This window comes from Physcomitrium patens, chromosome 15 (assembly GCF_059467195.1).
Source record: "Physcomitrium patens ecotype Gransden chromosome 15, ASM5946719v1, whole genome shotgun sequence".
In the NCBI taxonomy this organism is placed as follows: Eukaryota; Viridiplantae; Streptophyta; class Bryopsida; order Funariales; family Funariaceae; genus Physcomitrium; species Physcomitrium patens.
In genome coordinates this window covers 11,007,629-11,029,282 of record NC_143424.1, presented here as the reverse complement: position 1 = coordinate 11,029,282, position 21,654 = coordinate 11,007,629, and the positions used below count along the sequence as shown (strand labels likewise).

Here is a 21,654-nt window from a genome sequence, read left to right as displayed (position 1 = left end):
TTCAAGAAAATTCTCAGCAGCGGAGATCAATTATGAGATCCACGATAAAGAACTTCTTACAATCGTGGATTCCTTTCAAGAATGGCGTCATTATTTAGAAGGTGCTTCTAGTCCAGTCACTGTGTATACAAATCACAAGAACCTCGAGTATTTCATGTCAGCACGCGTATTGAATCGTCGTCAAGCTCGTTGGAGTATGTCTTTGTCAAGATTCGAGTTCATTATCACTTATCGGCCAGGAAAACAACAAGGTTTGTCCGATGCCCTGTCTAGACGTTCTTATTTTGCACCAAAAGAAGGAGATGCAGCTTTTGAGCAACAAAGAACGGTCCTCTTGAAACCGGAGCAATTTCATCTCCGAGCAGTGAAATCAACATTGACTGTTGATTCAACTTTTCTCATGCAAATCCAGTCCAGTATGTTCTCAGACCCTCTTGTTCATGATATCGAGAATAATTCTTCCATGTCTCATGATTCTTCTAAGTTCGAGTTTAAGAATAATCTATTATATTTTGAAGGACGCCTATATGTTCCAGAAGGAAAAGCACGTTTGCGTGTTCTTCAAGCACGTCATGACTTTCCAGCAGCAGGGCACTTTGGATATAATAAGACTCTGGAACTCATATCAAGAGATTTTTGGTGGCCACAAATGTGGAAGTCAGTCAAAGACTTTGTACAATCATGTGATATTTGTTCAAGATCAAAAATTCCTCGACATCGACCTTACGGACTTCTTCAGCCATTACCTATACCAGAACAACCATGGTCTTCTGTTTCTATGGATTTCATCACAGATCTTCCAAACTCAAGATCTTATGATTCTATATTTGTGATAGTAGATCGTTTCACCAAGATGGCACATTTTATGCCATGTACAAAATCTATCACAGGTGAAGAAACAGCTAAGCTTTTCATTGATAATATCTATCGCTATCATAGATTACCTAAAGATATCATATCGGATAGGAGAACTCAATTTGTGTCGAGATTCTGGAGGACTCTTTTCAAGATTTTAAAAGTGGACATAAAGCTATCTTCAGCTTTCCATCCTCAAACTGATGGACAAACAGAGCGCGTAAACCAAGTCTTGGAACAGTATTTAAGGTGTACCATCAACTACCAACAAGATGATTGGACAAACCTTCTGCCATTGGCAGAGTTTGCTTATAATAATACGGTACATTCCTCCACGCAACAAACACCTTTCTTTGCCAATTATGGCTATCATCCACGACTTGATACTTTTGATTTTTCAAAAGTTGATAATCCTGCAGCAGAAGATATGGCAAATCGGTTGTCAGAGTTACATGCAATAATGAAGGCGCAGTTGAAGAAAGCTCAAGAACGACAAAAGATAAACGCAGATCTATATCATAAGGAGCAACCACAGATCAACGTCGGTGATAAGGTATGGCTACTTCGTTGCAATATCAAGACTACTCGACCTTGTGACAAGTTGGACTATCGTAGGCTTGGCCCCTTTTCTGTTTCTGAACAGATCAACCCAGTTGCATATCGGTTACATCTACCAGAGTCAATGAAGATCCATCCTGTATTCCATGTATCTCTTCTTGAACCATATAAGACAGTGGATATACAAGGAAGAAGATAAATGCCATCGCCTCCTATAGAAGTAGATAATAATGAAGAATTTGAGGTGGAAGAGATATTAGACTCAAGGCGGCCCCGAAATAAGCAGGAATATCTTGTTCATTGGCGCGGATATGATATTAGTGAACGCACATGGGAGCCATCCAGGAATCTAGCAAATGCATCAACTAAAGTCAAATTTTTTCATCAACGACATCCATCAAAACCAAGATGAAAATCTCTCTTATAAAAGAGACAAGATTGAGATTCAACTCAAGAACCTTCGTTTGCTGACCTGCCGGACGAGACATTACGATTGTCACAACCTTCAAGACGACGCAATCGAGATGAAGATCTTCAAGAACGACATGTTCTTCCTCGAACAGATGGTGAGATACAACACGTTTGGTATCACAATTTGGGAAGGGACTCCCGATGTTTGGTGATTTTGCTAGAGGTAGGAACAACTCCTGATGGTGTTCCGAATATTCTATTCGAAGGAAGTTATGAAGGCCTCAATAATGATCAAATAACTGGGTGGTCTTCCCGCCTTGGTATGGGACACTACCGATGGTTGAGAGGCCCTATCAATCATCTTCGAAGAGAACAGAGATCAGAGTATGTAGCAAATACAATTCGCCGCATATTAGATTTTCTCAATATATAATCACCGCTCCTCGTGGAACTCGTCCCTAGAAGGGGGGGTAATGTCAAAGACATACATATAATTACCTATATGAATAGATAAAAGTATGTAAAAGTAGGTTAATTGTGTAATATCTTTTAGAGAAGCTTCTTAGAAGCTTCATAGACGCTGCTTTGACTTTATAGGAGTCTATAGTTGACTTTTAGGTTAGAAACTTGGTCAACAAGTTAGCCATGTACCATACATGTTGGAAGCTTAAAGAACAAGCTAACTACGTGGTCCATCCATAGAAAACTTGCCTTGCAAGCAAAGGCATGTGGCCTAGAAAGTCAACATATATTGGAGGTCTTATAGAACATCGCCACGTGGCTTCTAGTTAGATAGTATATATAGAGGCAAGAGTGAAGCCCTCTTCACTCTTGTCAACTCCTTTCTTGCTTCTAGTCTAGTTTCAAGGGTCTCTAGTTTTCTTGTATTTTGGCAATAGCCATTCCAGTTTCTTTCTTAATATACATATTTCTATTTTGTCCTATTTCTTTTTGAGAAGAGTCTCACTTACTCTTTAGCTTTCATCGAGTTCTTGTCCTTGACACCTTGCTCTTTTTAACCTTTCCAAGGCTATCTGGACATCTTCCGTTCTTTGCTCCAATTGTCGAATCCTAATAGCCAGAAGTTCTTCTCTTGTCAATCCATCTTCCCATGGTAGCATACTCCAAGTAAGTACCTTTTCTTCAATCGGCATAATTGGTTTTTGACCTGTCATAAGTTCTACTGGCATATATCCTGTCACCGAACTATGTGTTGTTCGATCAGCCCATAATGCAAATGACAAAAGCCGTGGCCACTCTTTAACCTTCCCATTACAAGCTTTAACCAATGCTTTCACAATCAGCGAGTGACCGCGTTCGCTTTTCGCATTCCCTTCCGGATTATAAGCAGTAGTTTGTGATAGTTTAACTCCACATTTTTCAAAGAACTTACGAGCTTCTTGTGCATTTCATTCTCCACGATCTGCAGTGATTTTTCTTACGCACCCGTAACAGCAAATGACATCTTCAAGCAAAAACCTACAAATCCCCTCTGTAGATTTTGTCCTCAATGCTCTTCCTTCTACTAGATTTGATAAATCTTCACGAGCTAAAACCAAATATCTCATCTGCCATAACCCAACCGGCATAATAACCAAATCGACAACCCATTTAAAATGAATAGCCAGAGGATACGTAGGATGAAAACCATCTCGATGTTTGATATTAGAATACGATTGACAGTTTTCACATGACTTTACAAATGAGAGCACATCTCGATACATATTTTTCTACCAATATCGTTCCTTGAGTTTAGCAAAAGTAGCCCAGATTCCTCTATGCCCTGCCCATAAACTATCATGAAACTCCTTTAATAATTTTAGTTTTTCTTCCCTTTTGCCTATCACTCGTCGTGGCATCCCAATTCCTTTCTCCGGTCTCTTCTATAAGAATCCATCTCGAAGTAAAAATCCATATGCTTTTTTTCTTATTTGTTTGAATTTTTCTGTAGACCAATTCCCCTGCTTAGTCAAGGTATTCAAATAATGACCAATATCCAATAATTCTCCTTCATAAGATTCTTCAAGAAATAGCTTGTCTTCTCTGTTGAGATTTGATATTGAATAGAATTTCAATCCGACATCATCAATGTCTTCAACCATTTCGTCCTCCTTCTCGTATCTTGCTCGAGATAGCATGTCTGCTACTAAATTGTCCTTTCCAGTGATATGCTTAAATTCCGGATTCAGTGACTTAATATAAGCAATCCATCTCAATATTGCAATATCTGGGATTGAACAGTTAATAATCATTCCAAACAATGGCAAGCAATCTGTTTCAATTACTACTACTGCCCCAATCAAATAGTCCTTTTCAGCTTTCATAGCCGAAACGACTCCCCAAAGTTCTCTTTTGACTTGCGAATATGCACGCTGACGAATACTTAAAACTTTAGCCCCAAATCGAACTGCAAATCTACTCCCATTCGAATCATCTTGACCTACCGCCCATCCAACGGCAATTGGACTAGCGTCTACAGTAAGAATCATTGGTCTATTGCACTTATAATCAACCTTCCTCAATATTGGAGGTGACATCAATAATTTCTTCAATCTTTGCATTGCCTGAATATGCCTTTCTTTCCATTCAAATCGGTAACCCTTGCGTAACAGTTCATATAATGGATCCGCTATGTGAGCAAAATGAGGGATCCAGATTCGATAAAATACACATGCACCCAAAAACCTGCGAACCTCTGTTAAAGAATCACAATCCTCATTCATCCTTCCAATTGCATCAACTTTAGTCAGATCTGGTTTTCTTCCGTAAGATCCACATAAATGTCCAACAATTACAACCTTTCGTACTCCAAATATGGACTTCATACCTGATAATGTAAGATGAACTTCTCCAAGCCGAGTTAAAATCTTTTCACAATCTTGTATATGATCAACAACATATCTGCGATACCCCCTCGTATCTAAAGTTTCATCCTTGTCTCCTTCTCTGCACCCTTTTATAGGAACATCATCCAGAAAAGGCATAGTCTTTTCCGGAATAAAATCTCTCAATACCTTATTCATCCCATTCATCATATGCGCAACTGAGTTGATCGTGCCTTGAGGAAGAGTGCACATTCTAACCAATCCAAGCGGTGTCTTCATCGTTGTCATATCTCTACTTCCTTTGGTAAGTTGAAATTGATCATAACCTGAATACAAATCACCCATTGAATAGATCGCCCTTCCAGCAAATGCCTCAGCAAATTCATCCACAATAGGTCCAATTCCTGCATTCCTGACAGTTACAGCATTCACCGGCTGCATATCTTGAATAAACCGCAGTGACCCATTCTTCTTAGGTACCGTAAACCATCGACTAGAATACGGCGCAAATGAAGGTTCTAATATTTTCATCTTTATCTTTTCTTTCAATAGTTCCACCAATTTAGGTAAATGTGCCCTCGGTACTGGAATCGGTCTTAGATTCCAAGGTACATGCGGTACAGTGAAGATAACCATAGGTGTTATAATATTTGGATCCACACACCCAATTTCATGAGATTCGAAGGCAAACGATCTACCTTGTTTAGCCAACATCTTTTTGAAGCAAGTAATTTCCTCCGACAATAAAGAACCATCAGAACCAATCTTCAATTCCTCAAAAGTCTCTTCAGTAAACTGATGTCCAATACTCATTGGATCTCTTAAACTTGCTTCTTTTGATGCTTCTCCCATTTGTTCTTTAGAATCCTCTGGTAATGGTCCGGCAACAGGTTTTACCTTCTTATCTACCGTTTTATATCTCGTCTCTACTGTGACTTCTGGTGCTTGAAAAGATTCAAGCATGGTATAAACCTCTCTCGAATGAATCTCAACAATCTTATCATTATCTCCTAACCCAATAGATGTAATCAATTCCAATGAATCTTCTAGCCCATTTTCTTCATAAACACCCAAAATCCTCTCATCATCTTGCAATGTACCTATCTTGCATAACTGTCCTTCAATATCATATAATCTTTTTCTTTCTTTTCTTTTAAAATCATCAACTTTCTTATACATAATATTTCCATTCTCCAATATACCAATAAAACTCGCATCAAAGGCACCTTCATTTCACGAGAGTACCTCCTCTTTTGTACCTCCATAATCTCACTTTACAGTGGTACCTCCCCAAAATCCTTAAATCCTTCAACAATCTTTGGCAATGGTTTCTCCCTCAACCTATCTCGATTCCGTTCATGGTTAGGAGGTACTGTTAGAAATTGTACAGCTTTCCTCCCATCTTCGCTCCGTACCCTTGCATAAGCAGAACCATCGTCAAGTACCTTTGTTTTCATCCGTGTTGCCGTATTATAAGGTTGTCCTAAAATCAACGGATAAGACGTTGTATCTTGAACAAAGAAATGTTGCTCCGTCGCAACATCCCCAATCCGAATTTTGACATCTGGACAAGCTCCATATAATTCGCCTCGTGTATTATTAGCTGCTCGTATTGCCCATCCATGTTCCATATCAATTGGCCATTTTTGCTTCTTATAAAGATCTTTAGACATGAGATTTATTTCAGAACCATGGTCCACCAAGGCAACTATTGGTTCTTCTATATCTCCTACCTTCACCAATACCTCAGTAGTTGCCCTTGCCTAATGCTTTCGAGTATAATGGCTCAAAGTTTCTATTTCCTTGTCACTAGAATCTTCGAAGCGTACTCGTTGATTATACCCATTCTTTTCATTTGTTGGTTGCTTATAACCAATATCAACCTCTTCTTCATCTCTATATATTCTTGCATCAATAACATGACTCATTCCAGTTTCGCCCATTAATTACCTCTTTCGCTTAATGTTGTCAATGATGACATCATGAAACTCCTTCTTTGCAATTCCCAAGACTTCTTTCAATGTGAATTCCACCTTAGCGTTTAATATACGTTCTTCCAACACCCCTTTCAAATTTGTTGTTCAAGAAAAGACGAAAACCATGATAATGCAGAACCAGAAAGTAGAGTGCCAATAAACCTGACTTGTGATCCTGGAGTTGGATAGCTTTGCGGTTGAAGTTCAATTGCCAATTGTACTTGATTGATAAACCCTCGAAACTTTGATCTCGTACCATCAAATTTCTCAGGTAAGGCAATTCTTGGTTCTCTAGTGCTTATAGGGTGTTGTACAATTCGAGAAGGAACGTGATTTGTTGTAGATGTTGAAGCAGCTCCGATCATCTCTATATCCCCACTTTCTGATATTCTTGTTCTTTCATGTGTTGGTGAATTGAGTTGATGCATCGCAAGCATTAACTCCCTCATTTGCTCTTGCATTTGTGCCATTGCATTCTTCATTTCAACAAGCTCTGCCATAATGACACTAAGAAGAAAAAATTTGTTTGATACTGCTCAAGACAAAAGAAAAGAAAGACTTGATAACAAAGAAGATACTAAGAACAATATCAGTTTAGAAGTGGATAATCCGCAAACTTCTAATACACTTATGTCTTGTCAAGAGAAAGGGGTAATCCACTCTTACTCAAGAAAAACAAAGCTCTGATATTGTAAGTGTACTCTTGTCAATCTGTCAAGGACAAAAGACTCGATGAGGGAAAATATACACAAAAAGGCTATCTCGATATAATGAGTCAAAATATACTCAAGTAGGTATATTAAAAGAAAACTGGAATGGCTATTGCCACAAGACAAGAAACTAAAGACTCTTGAACCTGGACTAGAAGCAAGAAAGGAGTTGACAAGAGTGAAGAAGCCTTCACTCTTGTCTCTATATATACTATCTAACTAAGGGCTACGTGGCGACATTCTATAGGATCTTCAATATGTGTTGACTTTGTAGGACATATGCCTTGACTTACAAGGCAAGTTTTTCTACGTGTGGGCCACATAGTTAGCTTGATCTTCAAGCTAACAACATGTGTGGCACATGGCCAACTTGTTGACCATGTTTCTAATCCAAAAAGTCAATTAAAGACACCTATGAAGTCAAAGTAGCGTCTAGGAAGTTTCTAAGAAGCTTTTATATTAAATATTATAGAATTAACTTACTTTTATCTAATTTTACTTACTTCTACCTATTTCTATATGTAATTATTAGCTTACATGATTATGGCCGTGACACAATGACACCTTCAAATAAGAACAATCAAATTACATTTAGTTTTTGTCTTTTTTATCTCTTTTTATTTTAGAAGTCAACATCAAACAACAACCATCTTCTATTACATTAAATTTTATGCATTATATAAGTATTATTTGACAATTCTAAAGTATAATTTATCTCTATATTCTTCAACACTTCTAAATTTATTTTATTTTTATTTTTTCTTTAATTGTTTCTTTGCTTCAATTATAGCTATCTTCCAATGTAAAGAGATTGCAACTACTTACATAAGAATATTAGGAGGCCAATACTACAACATTTTTTTTGAAGTATGCAAAGAATGTTGAATAACAATGTGTATTCAAAGCTTTTGAATTCAAAAACTTTGGATTATATTATCATATTTGAAGATAAGATTATAAACTTATTATATTTAATTTCAATATAAAAACCACTTTAATTACTATATAAAGAGTCAAACATCCAATACATATTAAAATATCATTTATACCTTTAATTGGATATTGATATCTTCTTCAAGCATAATTTAATTTATATAAAACCAAAGAAGACTTATATATGTTCTTTGGAAATAAAGACCTAAGGCCAAAAATCTAACAAATAAAGTTTTCAACCTTTCTAATAATTTAGATGAAAGTGTAACTGCATCTCATGGTGGTTGCATATTAATTCATACAATTATTAACCAAATTCAAATTTTGATCAAATCTTCATTTGCCACACAAGATAATATAATCTAAAATTGGCCTAATAATTTTATCATTATATAAATATTAATGGATATATTTTAAAATAAAATGATAGAAATATTAATTAATTTGGTTAACTAAAGGCAATAAACTAATATAATGAAAAGATCCAAACCAAGGTTGATGGTTAGGCATGCATAATATCAAATAGAGGGTATAATTGTTGTTATTATTGTTAATGATTACAAAGTTTTATTTGAATTGATTGTGAATATAATTTACTTTCTAAATCATTACCTTTTTTTTCTTTTAACATTTAATTTAACTTAAGTCTTTGTAATCATCAATTGAAGTTGAATTGTATGTAATCAATTTCAAGTTAGCAATTGGTCGAAAATTGCTCTTAATGTAAATTTTCACATAAGGAGAATTTTTTGGAATTAACACTTGTAAATTAATATTTGAAAAGAGATCTTATGATGCAATAATGATTTGAAATGATTAATAAGTTATTTCTATACCTAAACTAAATATAAAAAAATGAACTTTCTAACTTATCAAATTTTGAACTTACTTATATTTTAAGTATCAAGTTTTAAACATTAGATCCATCAAACAACAAGTCTTTGTTCCCTTCTTATAATATTGCATATTATTTACATTGATAGATTGTTGACAAACTAACTATCCAACCAGTATAATATTTAAGGTTAAGGAAGGTGATAAGGCAAGTTATCAAGGTTCCATTCCAACCCTTTCTCTCCATTGCCATGTTTTAACTTTTTAGTATGCTTTGCAAAGAGCTATCACTTGATCTCTCCTTCATTGCATTGCCTCCACTGCCAACATCTTCACCACTCAGACCAAAAATACTGGGTCCATTCAAAAAACTATCACTTCCAATTGCAAATAGAACCTCTTCATTCTGCGCCCATTCTCACCTGACTCATTCATCCAAACCAGATTTGTGAGTCTGCTGCCAAAGATAGCAGAAGACGACGACGAAGGAAGAGAAGACGACAGAGACGAGGCAAAAAACATGACGAAGACGAAGAAACTAAGGACAACGAAGACGAAAAACAACGAAGAAGAAGAGTGGGCAACACTTAGCAGTGTATAATCGCGCGCATACTGACAAACTCTGTCTCTCCCACTGCGAACGTGTGGCGCCAGACTTTGCCCGCAAAAAGCTCTGCAGCGTGCCGTTGTTTTCTCGGAAGCTGAAGCAGTCGTCATAAAACAGAGGTCTCCAGGGGGAAAAAGCTGGCCCTGACACTCCTACTTGTAGGCTTTCCGAATAAGTGCGAGCCTACGCCTGCGCATTGTCTCATTGCAGCTTTTGCACGCATCCTGATATCCCCACACTCCGCCATCCATTCAGTTTGTGTAAAGTTTTCATAAAGGATAGGTGTATTTTTATATGCGAATTGGGATCGGATAGTTACCTGAGCTCTGGGACTGGAATTCCATCAATGAGCGGTTGAATCAGTTACGGGCAGTCTGCTCCTTCCAAGGCATCGCGCCTGAACCTAATCGTGGGAGCAAGGTCATATCCGACGATGGGAATTTCCAGTGGGCCCGTTTGGTTTCCACCTCTTCTAACACCCTGTGTGAAATCCTTGAACATGGCATCAGGATTCTCAGCAACATATTTCCTCGAACCCTCCTTTCTCAGATCGAAGCCTTTACAGAGGTGCTAACGTTCATGTGCAGTCTGTGTATTTTAAGACTTCATTTCCAAAGTAGAACTCACCACTTTTTCCAGAAACAGACTATAGGAATTTTCTTAAGAGAAAGGTCCACCTGGGCTTCAAAAGGCTCTCTCGCAGGGACCCGAATACCGGGCAAGAAAGGTTGTTGCTGTAATGCCACAGGCGTTCAATAATGGGGCCTTCCTTTTTGGGTGGCCCTGCGAGGTCGTGGCCTGGTTACAGAAGATCTGTAAAGGCGATATTGGTCCGATTCGATGCTTGGACTCAATGGAGACGGGGGATGAATGAGCACAGAGATGGTGGATGCGAATCTGTTCAACAATGAAGGAAATTAAGGTAGTCGATGACGCGAGAAAAAGGATCGTCAGTATTGATGCCGTAGCTCCGAACTTGCCTCTGCACCGAAACCCCCAATTATGGCACCTTTTCGCCTTTCAGCCTATAGCGGCCATGCCTTTCCCCTACATCTCATTACTCAGCTTTATCGTATCCAATCGAGACCTCGTTGTTACTTATCTGCACCTTGCGAACCAATTGTCAAATGGGCTCCGGCTCACACAAGCTCAAGTCCATTTGTGTCGTTCTCTTCGTCTTCAGCTTCTTCTTCCTTTTATTTTTTTCCTCTTTGTTTGCTTCAGATCGCACCAGCTACTTACGCATCAAACCTTCATAATCACTTTTGCTTGCTGGTATGTTCTGGGGTCGCTAATATTTCCCACACAAAAAATTAAAAAATAGGTGTATATAACATTTGTCGATAAGGTTTGTGTACCTTAAATCTTAAACCCTGAAACTGGTCATTTAATTGCTTGGCAGAGTTGTGGGCAATGGTTAGAACAGGCGATGTGTCAGCCAGCATATGAAACTTGTTGATTGTGAAATTTGATGATGTAAAAAAAAAAAAAAAAAAAAAAAAAAATGAGGTTGGAAAAGTGGATATTGTCAGGCCTGGTATTATATGAAAGTTTCATACCCTACATTTAGAATGCAAAACAAATTGTATGTGAAGACAGTGGACTGGACAAGACGTGTATGACTTTCATGTGGGTTCTCATTATTGTTCTCTGACCCTTCTTCCTATGTAAATCCTGGATTATCCATCTACAGCAACATCCAAGAAGGTGCTTACAATCATATACTTGCAGATAGTTTCTATAAAGCAAGTATAGAAAGGAAAGAAGAGTTTTATGTCGCTTTACATGTTTCAGAGATTGTTACAAATACACCAGATTTAATAATCCTTTATTATATGACAATGTCTCCTTGTAGAAGCAGCTTGTTTGTTTCTGATAGTTTTATTTTGTTTATTCTGTGAATTGTGTGAAGATTTGTTTGATGTCTACTTGGTCCTGGTTTGTTGGATGACAAATAAATAATGTTTTTCACAAAATGTTGACCATGATGAATGTTGTTTTCATTCACTTTCAAGATTGGTGTGAATGTTACATACATCGAATTGTAGATGTGAATACATACTGTAATTGTAGATGTGCGTACATCATCGAAAATGAATCTGCAAGATCCCCTTGATTGATTATTTCTGGTGAAGAGTTATTCATATCTCACAACTCACCGATTGTATTTTCTCAGCTATGCATATTCTCCTCTCGAAACTAACAAATTCATGTTCATATCCCCACCATACACAACTTGTTCAATTTATACCCTCCTATTAGAAAAATAAAATAACAGGTTTTCTAACAGATAAACTGATGCAGAATATTATACGAAGATACCAAAATTTAACTATTTCCCCTGCTGAGTCGATCCCAGTGTTCTGCTTCCAGTGCGATTTCAGAGTTGGCCTGTTGCCACTGCCCAACATGGGCAGCACAAAAAGGAAGAGAGAAGAAAAAAGGCAAAAGTCGAAGCTCAGGTCTCTGTCTCTTTTTGACCATGGTCCAAAATATTTCATCCATCATCCACATATCATCCATTTATCCCAGTTGGCATCCGCATGCCTCCGTTCCACTAAATATTCTATTTCCACGTGAAAGCCCTGGATGAGTCACCATCCACCGTTGATGTGGGCATTACTCCTTCACGTGGGCATCCGACGCCAGCTCCGGAATAGAACGAAAGTAGATGAATGCAAAACGATTCGTCCGGACAACAAATGCCCAGGGGACCGTTCTGCATGGAATTTGAGACGGGAGAATTGTTGCACTTAGTCTCACTTTTCAAATGGCGTATTCTAGTGAAAACAACGAGGGGAAGTAATAAACCTCGTGTAAGATAAGTTAGCAGATATTATGGAGCAAATGAAAGTTGAGGGCGGATGAATAATTTTCAGCGCGTCGACCCCCTTTCCAAGTCGTCGGGTGGGGAAGGTCCTCCTCCTCCTTCGCCGTCTTCGAGTCTAGTCTAGCTTTGCTCCGCTCCGCTCCTTGTCGCACGCCCAGTGCCATGCCACTTCTGCAGCAGCGTTACCGTGCTTTGCTGTCCACCATAGCCCAACCTTCCACCCTTGCAAGCCATTTTCAGCCCCTTCTCTCCCTGAATTCTCGTTCTGTCGCCCTTGCACGCTCGCTTTCTCATCTCAGCGCAGAATCCACACACTCGTGCGCCGCGCTGTCACGTTGTGTGTAATTTAGTTTGGGGATTGTGAAGTGGATTCTGCGTTGTTTGCTTGTGCATTGACGCTCTCAGTGCGAGGTGATCGGAGTGAGTTCTCGACGTGTTGGTCATCGTAGAGTAGTACTAGGAAGGACCTGCCTCTACCGTTTCGCCAGGGGGGGATGTTGAGGTAGAAGCCTCTGGAGAAAGCCGTAGCTCAACCTTTGAAGCCAGAGACTTAGAAGTTTGCTGAACTAGTCCATCCGCGCCGGAGGCTTTAAGGTACGCTGCTTGGCTTCATCGCCAAATGAGTAGAGTAGTGCCGACCAAGGGTGTGTCTTGTTTGGTTTGTGATTTTTTTGGGAAGAGGTCGATTCGAGTAGTAGGCGATCCTATATGATGAGGATGGCTACTAGGGTGTGTCGGAGCTGCATTGAGAGTAGTAGCGTTCAATATGACGTGTAGCTCGCCATCCTGACCTTTATCTCGTACTCGTCGCATGGTTTGAGTCTGTTTTTATCATAGGTGGTCCAGGTATTTTAATGTTCTCGTTCGCCTCTCACAAGTTTATGGCCGAGCTTGTCAAAATCAACACCAATCATAACTGACATCAATTACGTATAAAAGATGAACCACTGTCATTCTGATGAAAATGTCTGCGAAAACCAGGGATGCTTATGGTTTTTTTGAGTACGTTTAATCTCTCCAATTGAATTGGTAGGTTAGTTCGCTCCTTCGTTTGCCATTACTCGGCTATGTGCTGTGTTCTACAGCACATGTGCTGCAGTTTCCATCTGGTCGAATCTTCCAATTTTCGTTTCAAAACTAGAAGTGTCTGCAGCTTCTGCAGCCGCTAGTGGCGAATTTTCGCAATCACCTTTAACTATTTTGAAGAGCGAGCCGAATCCATGTTTTGCCCTTAATGTTCGCATCTTGGGAACTACTACTGATTTGAAACAAAACCTTAACTTCGTCAATTTGAGAATCGCGAGACTTAGTGTCAGGATGAGTTGTATACAACAGTCCAGACTTAAAACTGACGTACACCAAGTTGTTGCTCACAACAGTTGATTCCATTTGATCTCGAGTAATGGCGAGTTACCCAGTTTGCACCAACATCATATTTGATCTAATCTATCTCATGAACACTGAAGGCCCTCTGGGTTGAGGGCTTCCTTTTCATATACAGGTTTCTAAACAGTTAGCATGGATTGCAGGAATTTCAGTGGAAGAATTGAGTCTACAACTTTACAATTTCTAGAGAAGCGGTTTGACCATACGAAGTGCGGAAAGACGTCCTATTTTTGGACGCATATGTTCATTTTTGTCATGATTATTTGATAGTTGGTGTTTCGGACGGGAGCGACACTGGTTTCTGTGGGAGCGGCTTGAAGATTTTTGACGAAGATGTTACATACTTTTCGGGGTGGTGCGGGTACGGCATGGTTGTCAGTGAATGCTTTCATCGGAGAGCTTTCAAAGGAACAGGTTCTCGCGGTTGTTTCTGTGGACATTGTCGTCGATGCTGATGTGGGAACCATTGCGAAGGGGACTTGTAGGGGGCTTCACATGCTCCAGAACTAAGCAGCCTCTCAAGCGCTGGTACGCGTGGATGTCCAGGCGGTGTGCCGGTGCAGATGCAGAAGGTTCTGTGGGCTTGGTTCTAGGCAGTAGATTGGAGAGTAGCAGGGAACCAGGGGAGCGCGAAAAATTTGGTTAACATAATTTTGAGGGAGTAAGCAAAGTTTGTAGGTGAAATAGGAACGCGAGTATGCGTAGCGGGGCAAATTCAGTGCAACACTTGCTCACTCCGGCGGCACTTGACGTCTTGAAGCATGCGGTCACCGAGGCACGGAGAAGGGGCCACCCCCAGGTGCAACCCCTCCATGTTGTCTCCATGCTCCTCACTCACGCCGAGAGCCGTCTGCGACAAGCGTGTATGTTATCGCATCCGCACAACTCTCAGGCCGCAGAGTGCCGGGCTCTGGAGGTTTGCTTCAATGTTGCACTGGACCATCTTCCGCAGTCCGCGTTGGCTGCTACCAGCCAGCCTATTCTGTCAAATGCCTTGATGGCCGCTCTCAAACGCGCTCATGCGCATCAGAGACGGGGATGCCCGGAGCACCAACAATCCCCTCTGCTCGCCGTAAAAGTCGAGATTGATCAGTTGATTATTTCCATTTTGGATGACCCCAGTGTTAGTCGAGTCATGAAAGAGGCAGGATTTTCCAGCACTAACGTCAAGTTCAACCTGGAAGATGGGCCTAGCACGGTGACTGTAGCTAACGGAGTAGAACATCTGATAAATGGTCATGTTACAATCGGATCAGGACAATTGCCAAACGGATCTGAGCAGGCTTCCAAGCACGGTAATGATATGGTGTCCAAAGGTATTTGTCCTCGGCTATTACCGTAACTGGGTTTTTTCTCGATCTGGAAAAACTTTACAATTCTTGAATATCTGTGAGGATTCTGAGTTTCAGCAGTTGGTAACAACCCTACATGATGTTTCTTTTAGAAATGTTACATGTCATATTCTGTTCGAATTGTTCTGGCCATAACTTTTATCTATGTATAACAGCTAGCTGGGTTCTGCTTTTGTTGATTGCAGGTTCATTTTATGACAACAGTTGCATGACTCACGAGGAGAATGAGACAAAGACTTCTGCGAAGCTCTCGTCCGGAGTTATGAATCAGGCCAATTCCATGGGTTCATGGCAGCAGTCTGATGCATCTATTGGGAGTCATGAGAGAAGAGAGTTAGCGATTAAGACTCCGAACTCATCAAATCGGCTTGTTGGCCCTGGAGCTAGTCTTCCATTAAGGGACGAGGATGTTTTGAACATCTTGGAAATTTTTCTGAAACCTAAGAATAGGAATGTCATTTTAGTTGGAGACACGATGGCGGCGAATAATGTAAGTTCTAATTTAGCGCTGAAGATTAAACACGGGAATGTGCCAGCACAACTGCAATGCTTGCAATTTCTGGACCCTCAGCTGTCTTCATCGTCTTTTGGGTATTGCAGCAGCCTTGAGATTGAACAAAAACTTGCGGAGCTGAGTAAAATTGTGGAGGAGTGTATGCCTGCGGGTGCCATCCTTCATATTGGGGATTTGCAATGGCTTGCAGAGCCTATGCAATTGAAGAAGGGCCCTTCAAATTTTTGCCCTGCTCAACGAACTGCATCTGAATTGTGTCAGCTGCTAATTCGGCATGCAAGCAACAGATTATGGTTTATTGGAGTGGCAACTCCCCAAATTTTTGCACGACTGCAAGTTCTACACCCATCTCTATTAGCTGATTGGGGTCTCCAGCCTGTGCAGATTTCAGCAGTGTCCCAGCCTAACCTTCTATCACGGTTGGTCTTTCTTACCAATATAATCATAAATTTTGGCTTGCTCTGGTTACACCTGAACGCTGGATGCTTGGTTTTTCATAACTTGAATTTTTTGCTTCTTGTCGTGTGTTTGACCGTTCACATAACTGATGGTGCCTTCAACGGTTCTTGTTGTGTTTGGAACAGATTTGCAAATAATACTCAGCTCATGCATGATCTTTCGACGGTGCATTCGCTATCCGCAAGGGGAGGGTCCATTATGGATGCTCGACATGTGAGCAACATGGGAGCAACTGATAGGCTCCAATGTTGCACTGATTGTGTGGCCAAACTTGAAGCGGAGCGTCACCTTATTCACGAGCATGAAAGTCTCTCCCTACAATTATCACTTACTGGTGACAAAGCTAGCCCTGGAGGTGTGAATGGAGGGATGGGCCAGTTAAAGAAGCAGTCAGTGGCTCAGCAGTTGGTGCAGCTCGGACAGAAGTGGCAAAAGACCTGCAGGATGTTACATGGAGACCCACCACCAATCCCTGTTTTGACCCGGTCAAAGCCGCAGCCGCCTTCCCCCTCGAGTCGACTGTCGGCTTCCTCTCACGGCAACCTTTCGAAGCCTTGTGGTGAGAGCATCTTTGGTCTTTCTTATTTTTCGGTGTTTGGATGAGGATTTTGTAAGATCATCTTTGGTTTGAATGTCTTTGAGAATTAAGACGTCTTACAGTTTGTGAAATTTTGGTTATCAGCTTGTTCTTCGGCTTGCTGACTATGAACATCTCAGGACTAATAAGAATTTGGTGTGCAGATCTGGATCTTGACATATCCTCTCGATGGTCTGGTCTAGAGAACAGACAGCTTGCATCATGTGCTGTAGATCAGCCATTCCGAACATCACCGAGTTTTATCATGAATAACTCAAGGCAAAGTATAGTTGGATCTCTGCAAGGAGTGGTGGAGGTGCAAGATGCAGCCGCGTTGGGGGCTGACAAAAGCTCAGATGCTCCAGATGAGCCTGACTTGGGTTCTCCGAATGATGGAAGTAGCGTGGATTCTGCACCAGATGATCCTGAAGGTCCCCAGGGGTCAACTGGTACTTCTGCCCAGATAGCATTCCTGGCTCCTATCCATACGAATTTGGCCCTTGGAAGAGCTAATGATGCCTTCCTAATGGCAGGTAAGCTGAGGGCTCCCATATCACTTGCAATGAAACCCAGTCCTCTGCACGCGGCGGGGTTGGGGCCAGGCGCGGGTACTGGAGCAAGCACGATCAGCTTGAAGAATAATAGTAAGCCACATTGGCTTTTGCAATCCCCTTTGCATCAACGACGAGCTGCTCTGAACAGCACACCACGGCCCGGGGGCTTATGTGGACTCTCATCTGCATCACCTTTGGCAAGACGTCTAACTCGTCTGTCGAAATCTCCAAGTCCTCCCCCCGTTGCTTTGAAGGAAGTTGTGGATGATCCCACTTTGAAAGGCCTTTACAAGGGCCTTATGCAACGTGTACCTTGGCAGTCTGGTGCAGTGGCTGGCATTGCAGCCACTATAATGAAGTGCCGGTCTGGCATGGGTAACTTCCGAGGTGCAACTGCCAAGACGGATACATGGCTGCTTCTACTAGGGCCCGATTCGGTCGCGAAGGTTGCTATTGCTAAAGCCCTGGCCGAGATGGTTTTTGGTGGTGAGAGGAGCCTCATTCATCTTGGATTTGCGGACGGGTCGCCAGCGAGGTTGGAAACAGACGACTTTAGGATGAGAGGTAAAACTCCTCTGGACAGGCTGGTAGAAGCTGTTCGAATGAAGCCTTCTTCAGTCCTATTATTGGAGGATATCGACAAAGCTACCAGTGTGTTCAGGAACAGCATCGTGAGGGCTATGGAGAGAGGCAAGCTTGCTGATTCAAGTATGCGTGAGGTGAGCGTCAGCAATACGATCGTCGTGATGACTTCAAGTGTTGGCAGTGAGGAATACGAGCTAGAGAAGAATTCTGAGAACTTCACTTTTTCAGAAGCGAAGCTGGCTGCCATGGGAAGAATCGATGTTCGAGCAAGGATAAAGAATGAGAGTAGTGGAAAGGTGGTTTTCAAAGGCCATAACGATAAGTTTTTTGTTGTAGACCATAGTGAATTACACCCGAATGAGTCCATTGGGACTAGTTTTTCTCAAATGGAAGTTCCAACCTGGGTGAGTAAGCGGAAATCGGACTCATGGTTTCCAGGTCAATTTCGCCCGAAGGTCGAGGTAAAGCGGACAAAACCTCCCGAGGGTAGGTTCCTAAACTTGGATCTCAATCTAGCCGCTGGAGAAAGCAAATGCAACTGTGCGGTTAAGACAGATTATCATTGCGCCAACGAGTTCGATGATGAGGTAAAACGTGAGAAGGTGTTGGAGCAAGCTCGGTTGATGCTGTCTGAAAAGTTCTGTGCCTTACCTGATTATGCTGTTGGGTTAGATTCTTATGATTTCAACGGGCTTGGAATGGAGATATTGTACAAGCTCTGTAAATCACTTGAGGATCATGCTCCACCCGAAGTGGGGGTTGAGATCGATCTTCGACTACTGGAGTACATCATATCCTGTGTGTGGAGGATACCTGGTGGGCGAAACAAATTCAATGCCTGGATCGATGACGTCTTTGCCATGAGCATTTCGAGAGCTCTTGCTGATATCAGCAACTATGAGGGTTCTGTCGTGGAGTTTGTTGCGGATCTGCCCGAAGTGAAGGATGCCTTTGAGGGAGTTGCTCTGCCACACAGCATTAATTTTGCGTCCACCATGGCTGTGTAGGTTAAAGGTCTTTACAGGCCCAATAGCGATACTTTGATTCTAAGTTCACAAGTTCTCTTCCTATTCAATTCTGTCATTGTCACATTGAGGGTTGCTGGAGTGATGGATTGAAAGTTATATCTTCGCTAGTTTTATGTCCCATTAGTTTCAAACCATGGTGTATGAAGCCATATGGAGCTGCTTCATTTGTCCAGTCAGTAGCTTATTTTCCCTTGACTGAGGTTTTGCTTCTTGAACCCGCGGGTTGCAAGTTGAGGTGCCCACACAACTCATGAACTTGTCATGGCGCTCATTTGTAATGCTTCAAGAGACCTGCCGTCTGCGTTATTGGAGTAGAGCATTTTACTGAGCTTGTTACAGGAAGTCTCCACGCAAGAGGTGCTCTATCCGATCACGGGGTAGCCTTCTTTGCAGCCTCTTCTGTATCTCTGTTTTCAGGGCGCAGTGTAGTGAGGTGGGGTGAAACTCGTGGAGTTTGCAGTGCAGTTTTCTTTCTGTGCACTTGTACAGTGAATATTCAACATGAATACCTTGCATTCACATTGGGTGAGGTTGCCCATATACACACACACATACATGTATATATATATATATATATATATAGATACACATACTTTTTTTTACTTGAATTCTTCCATCATCTGTTCCTGTTATGCACCAAGGCATGGCGAAAACACACTTACAAAAGTAGGCTAGGTCTAACTTCTACATTTGCTTATCTTCCCCTTGAGAAGACCTAGAGGGTGATTGATAGTGTCGACCCAAACCTACATTGCTGAAATCATGTATTTCTACCTGGAGAGGTCGTCACAGCACTCACATCATGAAGCTACAGAGCTCATTAGGTGGTACTGTAGAAAGTATATGATAATCTCCAATCGGTTGTCGGTGTTTTATGACTTATATCCTTGCTGAAAGCAGTTTTGCGGCGGCAGTATTCTTGAAATTAATTACACATAAACGTCAATCAGCATGCTGACACTTGAAAGCATCTAGTACTAGAGTTATCAGTTACACTACCTTCTCAAATGCGCCACAACCCTAATTGCCCATCGTTGCCGCTGACTCGATCATAGTTACTTTTTTGCAATATTAATCAAAGATTTGGTTACTTTGAAGCCCATTTTGAAAGACAAGTGTTTCGAGATTTTTTACTGTCTCTCATGTGATGAACTAAAGATGTTTTTTGGAAGTTTAAGGAGATGGTACAAGTAGAAAGAGTTCATAAAATGGAACTATATATATGAATATATAAATAAATATATTATAAATCGTACTTATAACATAATTAAAAATAAGTTACTTCATGTTTTGATTAAGACAATTTTGACAAGGAGAGGAAAAACTTAATTCTTGTCACAATAGGCATCTTCCTTCATTGTTGTCTATAATCAAAGTTATCCTCAAATATCTTTTGAATGTTTAAAAATGATGTGATTTTTATCACAACTAGTTTATTATAATGTTTTATACAATTTTCCTCTCATATTGTATTTTTTTATTTATTTTTAAATTTATTATAAATTTAGATAATTATTTAATTAAATATATAATAATATATAATCTAAAATGCAATAAAAATGTGTGTGTATTTTTTTTTTATTTTATTTTTTTTATTTATTTTTTATTTGATTCTTTGAAATCTTTATAATGATTTTTTCATGATTTTATTTAGATATGTAAAATTTGTAATTTTTTTAAAAATAATTATCTTTTATATATCTAAATGTAAATATTTTTTTAATTGATATTTTAATATGTTTCAAATATTAGCTTATATTATTTATATACAAATTAATAAATAAAATTTAATAAATATATAAATAAATAAATAAGTCTTAATTATCCTTCTTTAATTGATATACAATAGATATTATATATTAAATTTTATTTATTAATATATATTCTTCTTTTAAATCAACAAGTCTTAATTGTCCTTCTTTAATTGATACACAATAGATATTCTAAGCCATCTTTATATGAAATAAATATTGGAAATTATTCTATAAATGTTTTAATGTGTATGTTTTAGTTTTATTTAATGCTTTTTGGATTCTTGTCTGGATCAATAAAAAATATTATATAGATGAAATTAAGATACTATTGGCAATAAAAATATAATCTATTGTATTAAGTTTTGCAATATATCAATAATTTGGTTTCTTTTTGATCCAATCTAAAAGAGTTGATATATGTCTTTTATTAAAATATTTAGATAAAAAAGAACACCTAATAATTTAGACATTTCTTTATTTTATGGTCATGATTAACCATAAGAGTTTGTCCATGCAAGTGATAGATTCTTTTTGTATTGCCAATTTATAATAAACTTTGACCAATTAATGTCAAGGAGAGATGCCATCATGAATTGTTGAAGGATATCAATTACTTTAGCCATTAAAGATTCTTTTGATCTAGTAGTGAAGATTAAATTTTTGCACTTTGATTTAGGATTTTTTAAAACTCTTCTCCAAGTAGTATAAAATCTTTCATATTATTATCGATAATCTTTTTAAAAAAAAACCATATTAAGAGATTCACATACAATAAAAAATAAGTATAGAACTTGTCTAACCTATCTTTGTAGTTGTAAGAATTCTATTGTATTGCTATTAATACTTATCAATATTTTGTTTTTAATAATAGTAGTCTTTTTATGTATATAAATTGAAAATAAAGAT

At 39.6% G+C, this 21,654-nt stretch overlaps 1 protein-coding gene and 1 long non-coding RNA gene across 2 annotated transcripts; one reads left to right on the top strand and one right to left on the bottom strand.

Moving 5' to 3' along the window:
- Positions 1-9,190: 9,190 nt before the first annotated feature.
- On the bottom strand, positions 9,191-10,910 carry LOC112292335 (uncharacterized). The gene is made up of 2 exons (XR_002972690.2): positions 10,029-10,910; positions 9,191-9,933 (listed from the first exon to the last, which is right to left on the bottom strand). It is a non-coding gene; the product is annotated as an uncharacterized LOC112292335 (long non-coding RNA).
- A 1,741-nt stretch (positions 10,911-12,651) lies between these two features.
- Positions 12,652-19,534, top strand: LOC112292052 (protein SUPPRESSOR OF MAX2 1). Its single transcript, XM_024540152.3, has 5 exons — positions 12,652-13,133; positions 14,069-15,241; positions 15,463-16,210; positions 16,376-16,809; positions 16,992-19,534. Exons 2-5 carry the CDS (start codon positions 14,623-14,625, stop codon positions 18,971-18,973), a joined length of 3,783 nt encoding a protein of 1,260 aa, XP_024395920.1. The 5' UTR covers positions 12,652-13,133; positions 14,069-14,622; the 3' UTR covers positions 18,974-19,534.
- Positions 19,535-21,654: the final 2,120 nt, after the last annotated feature.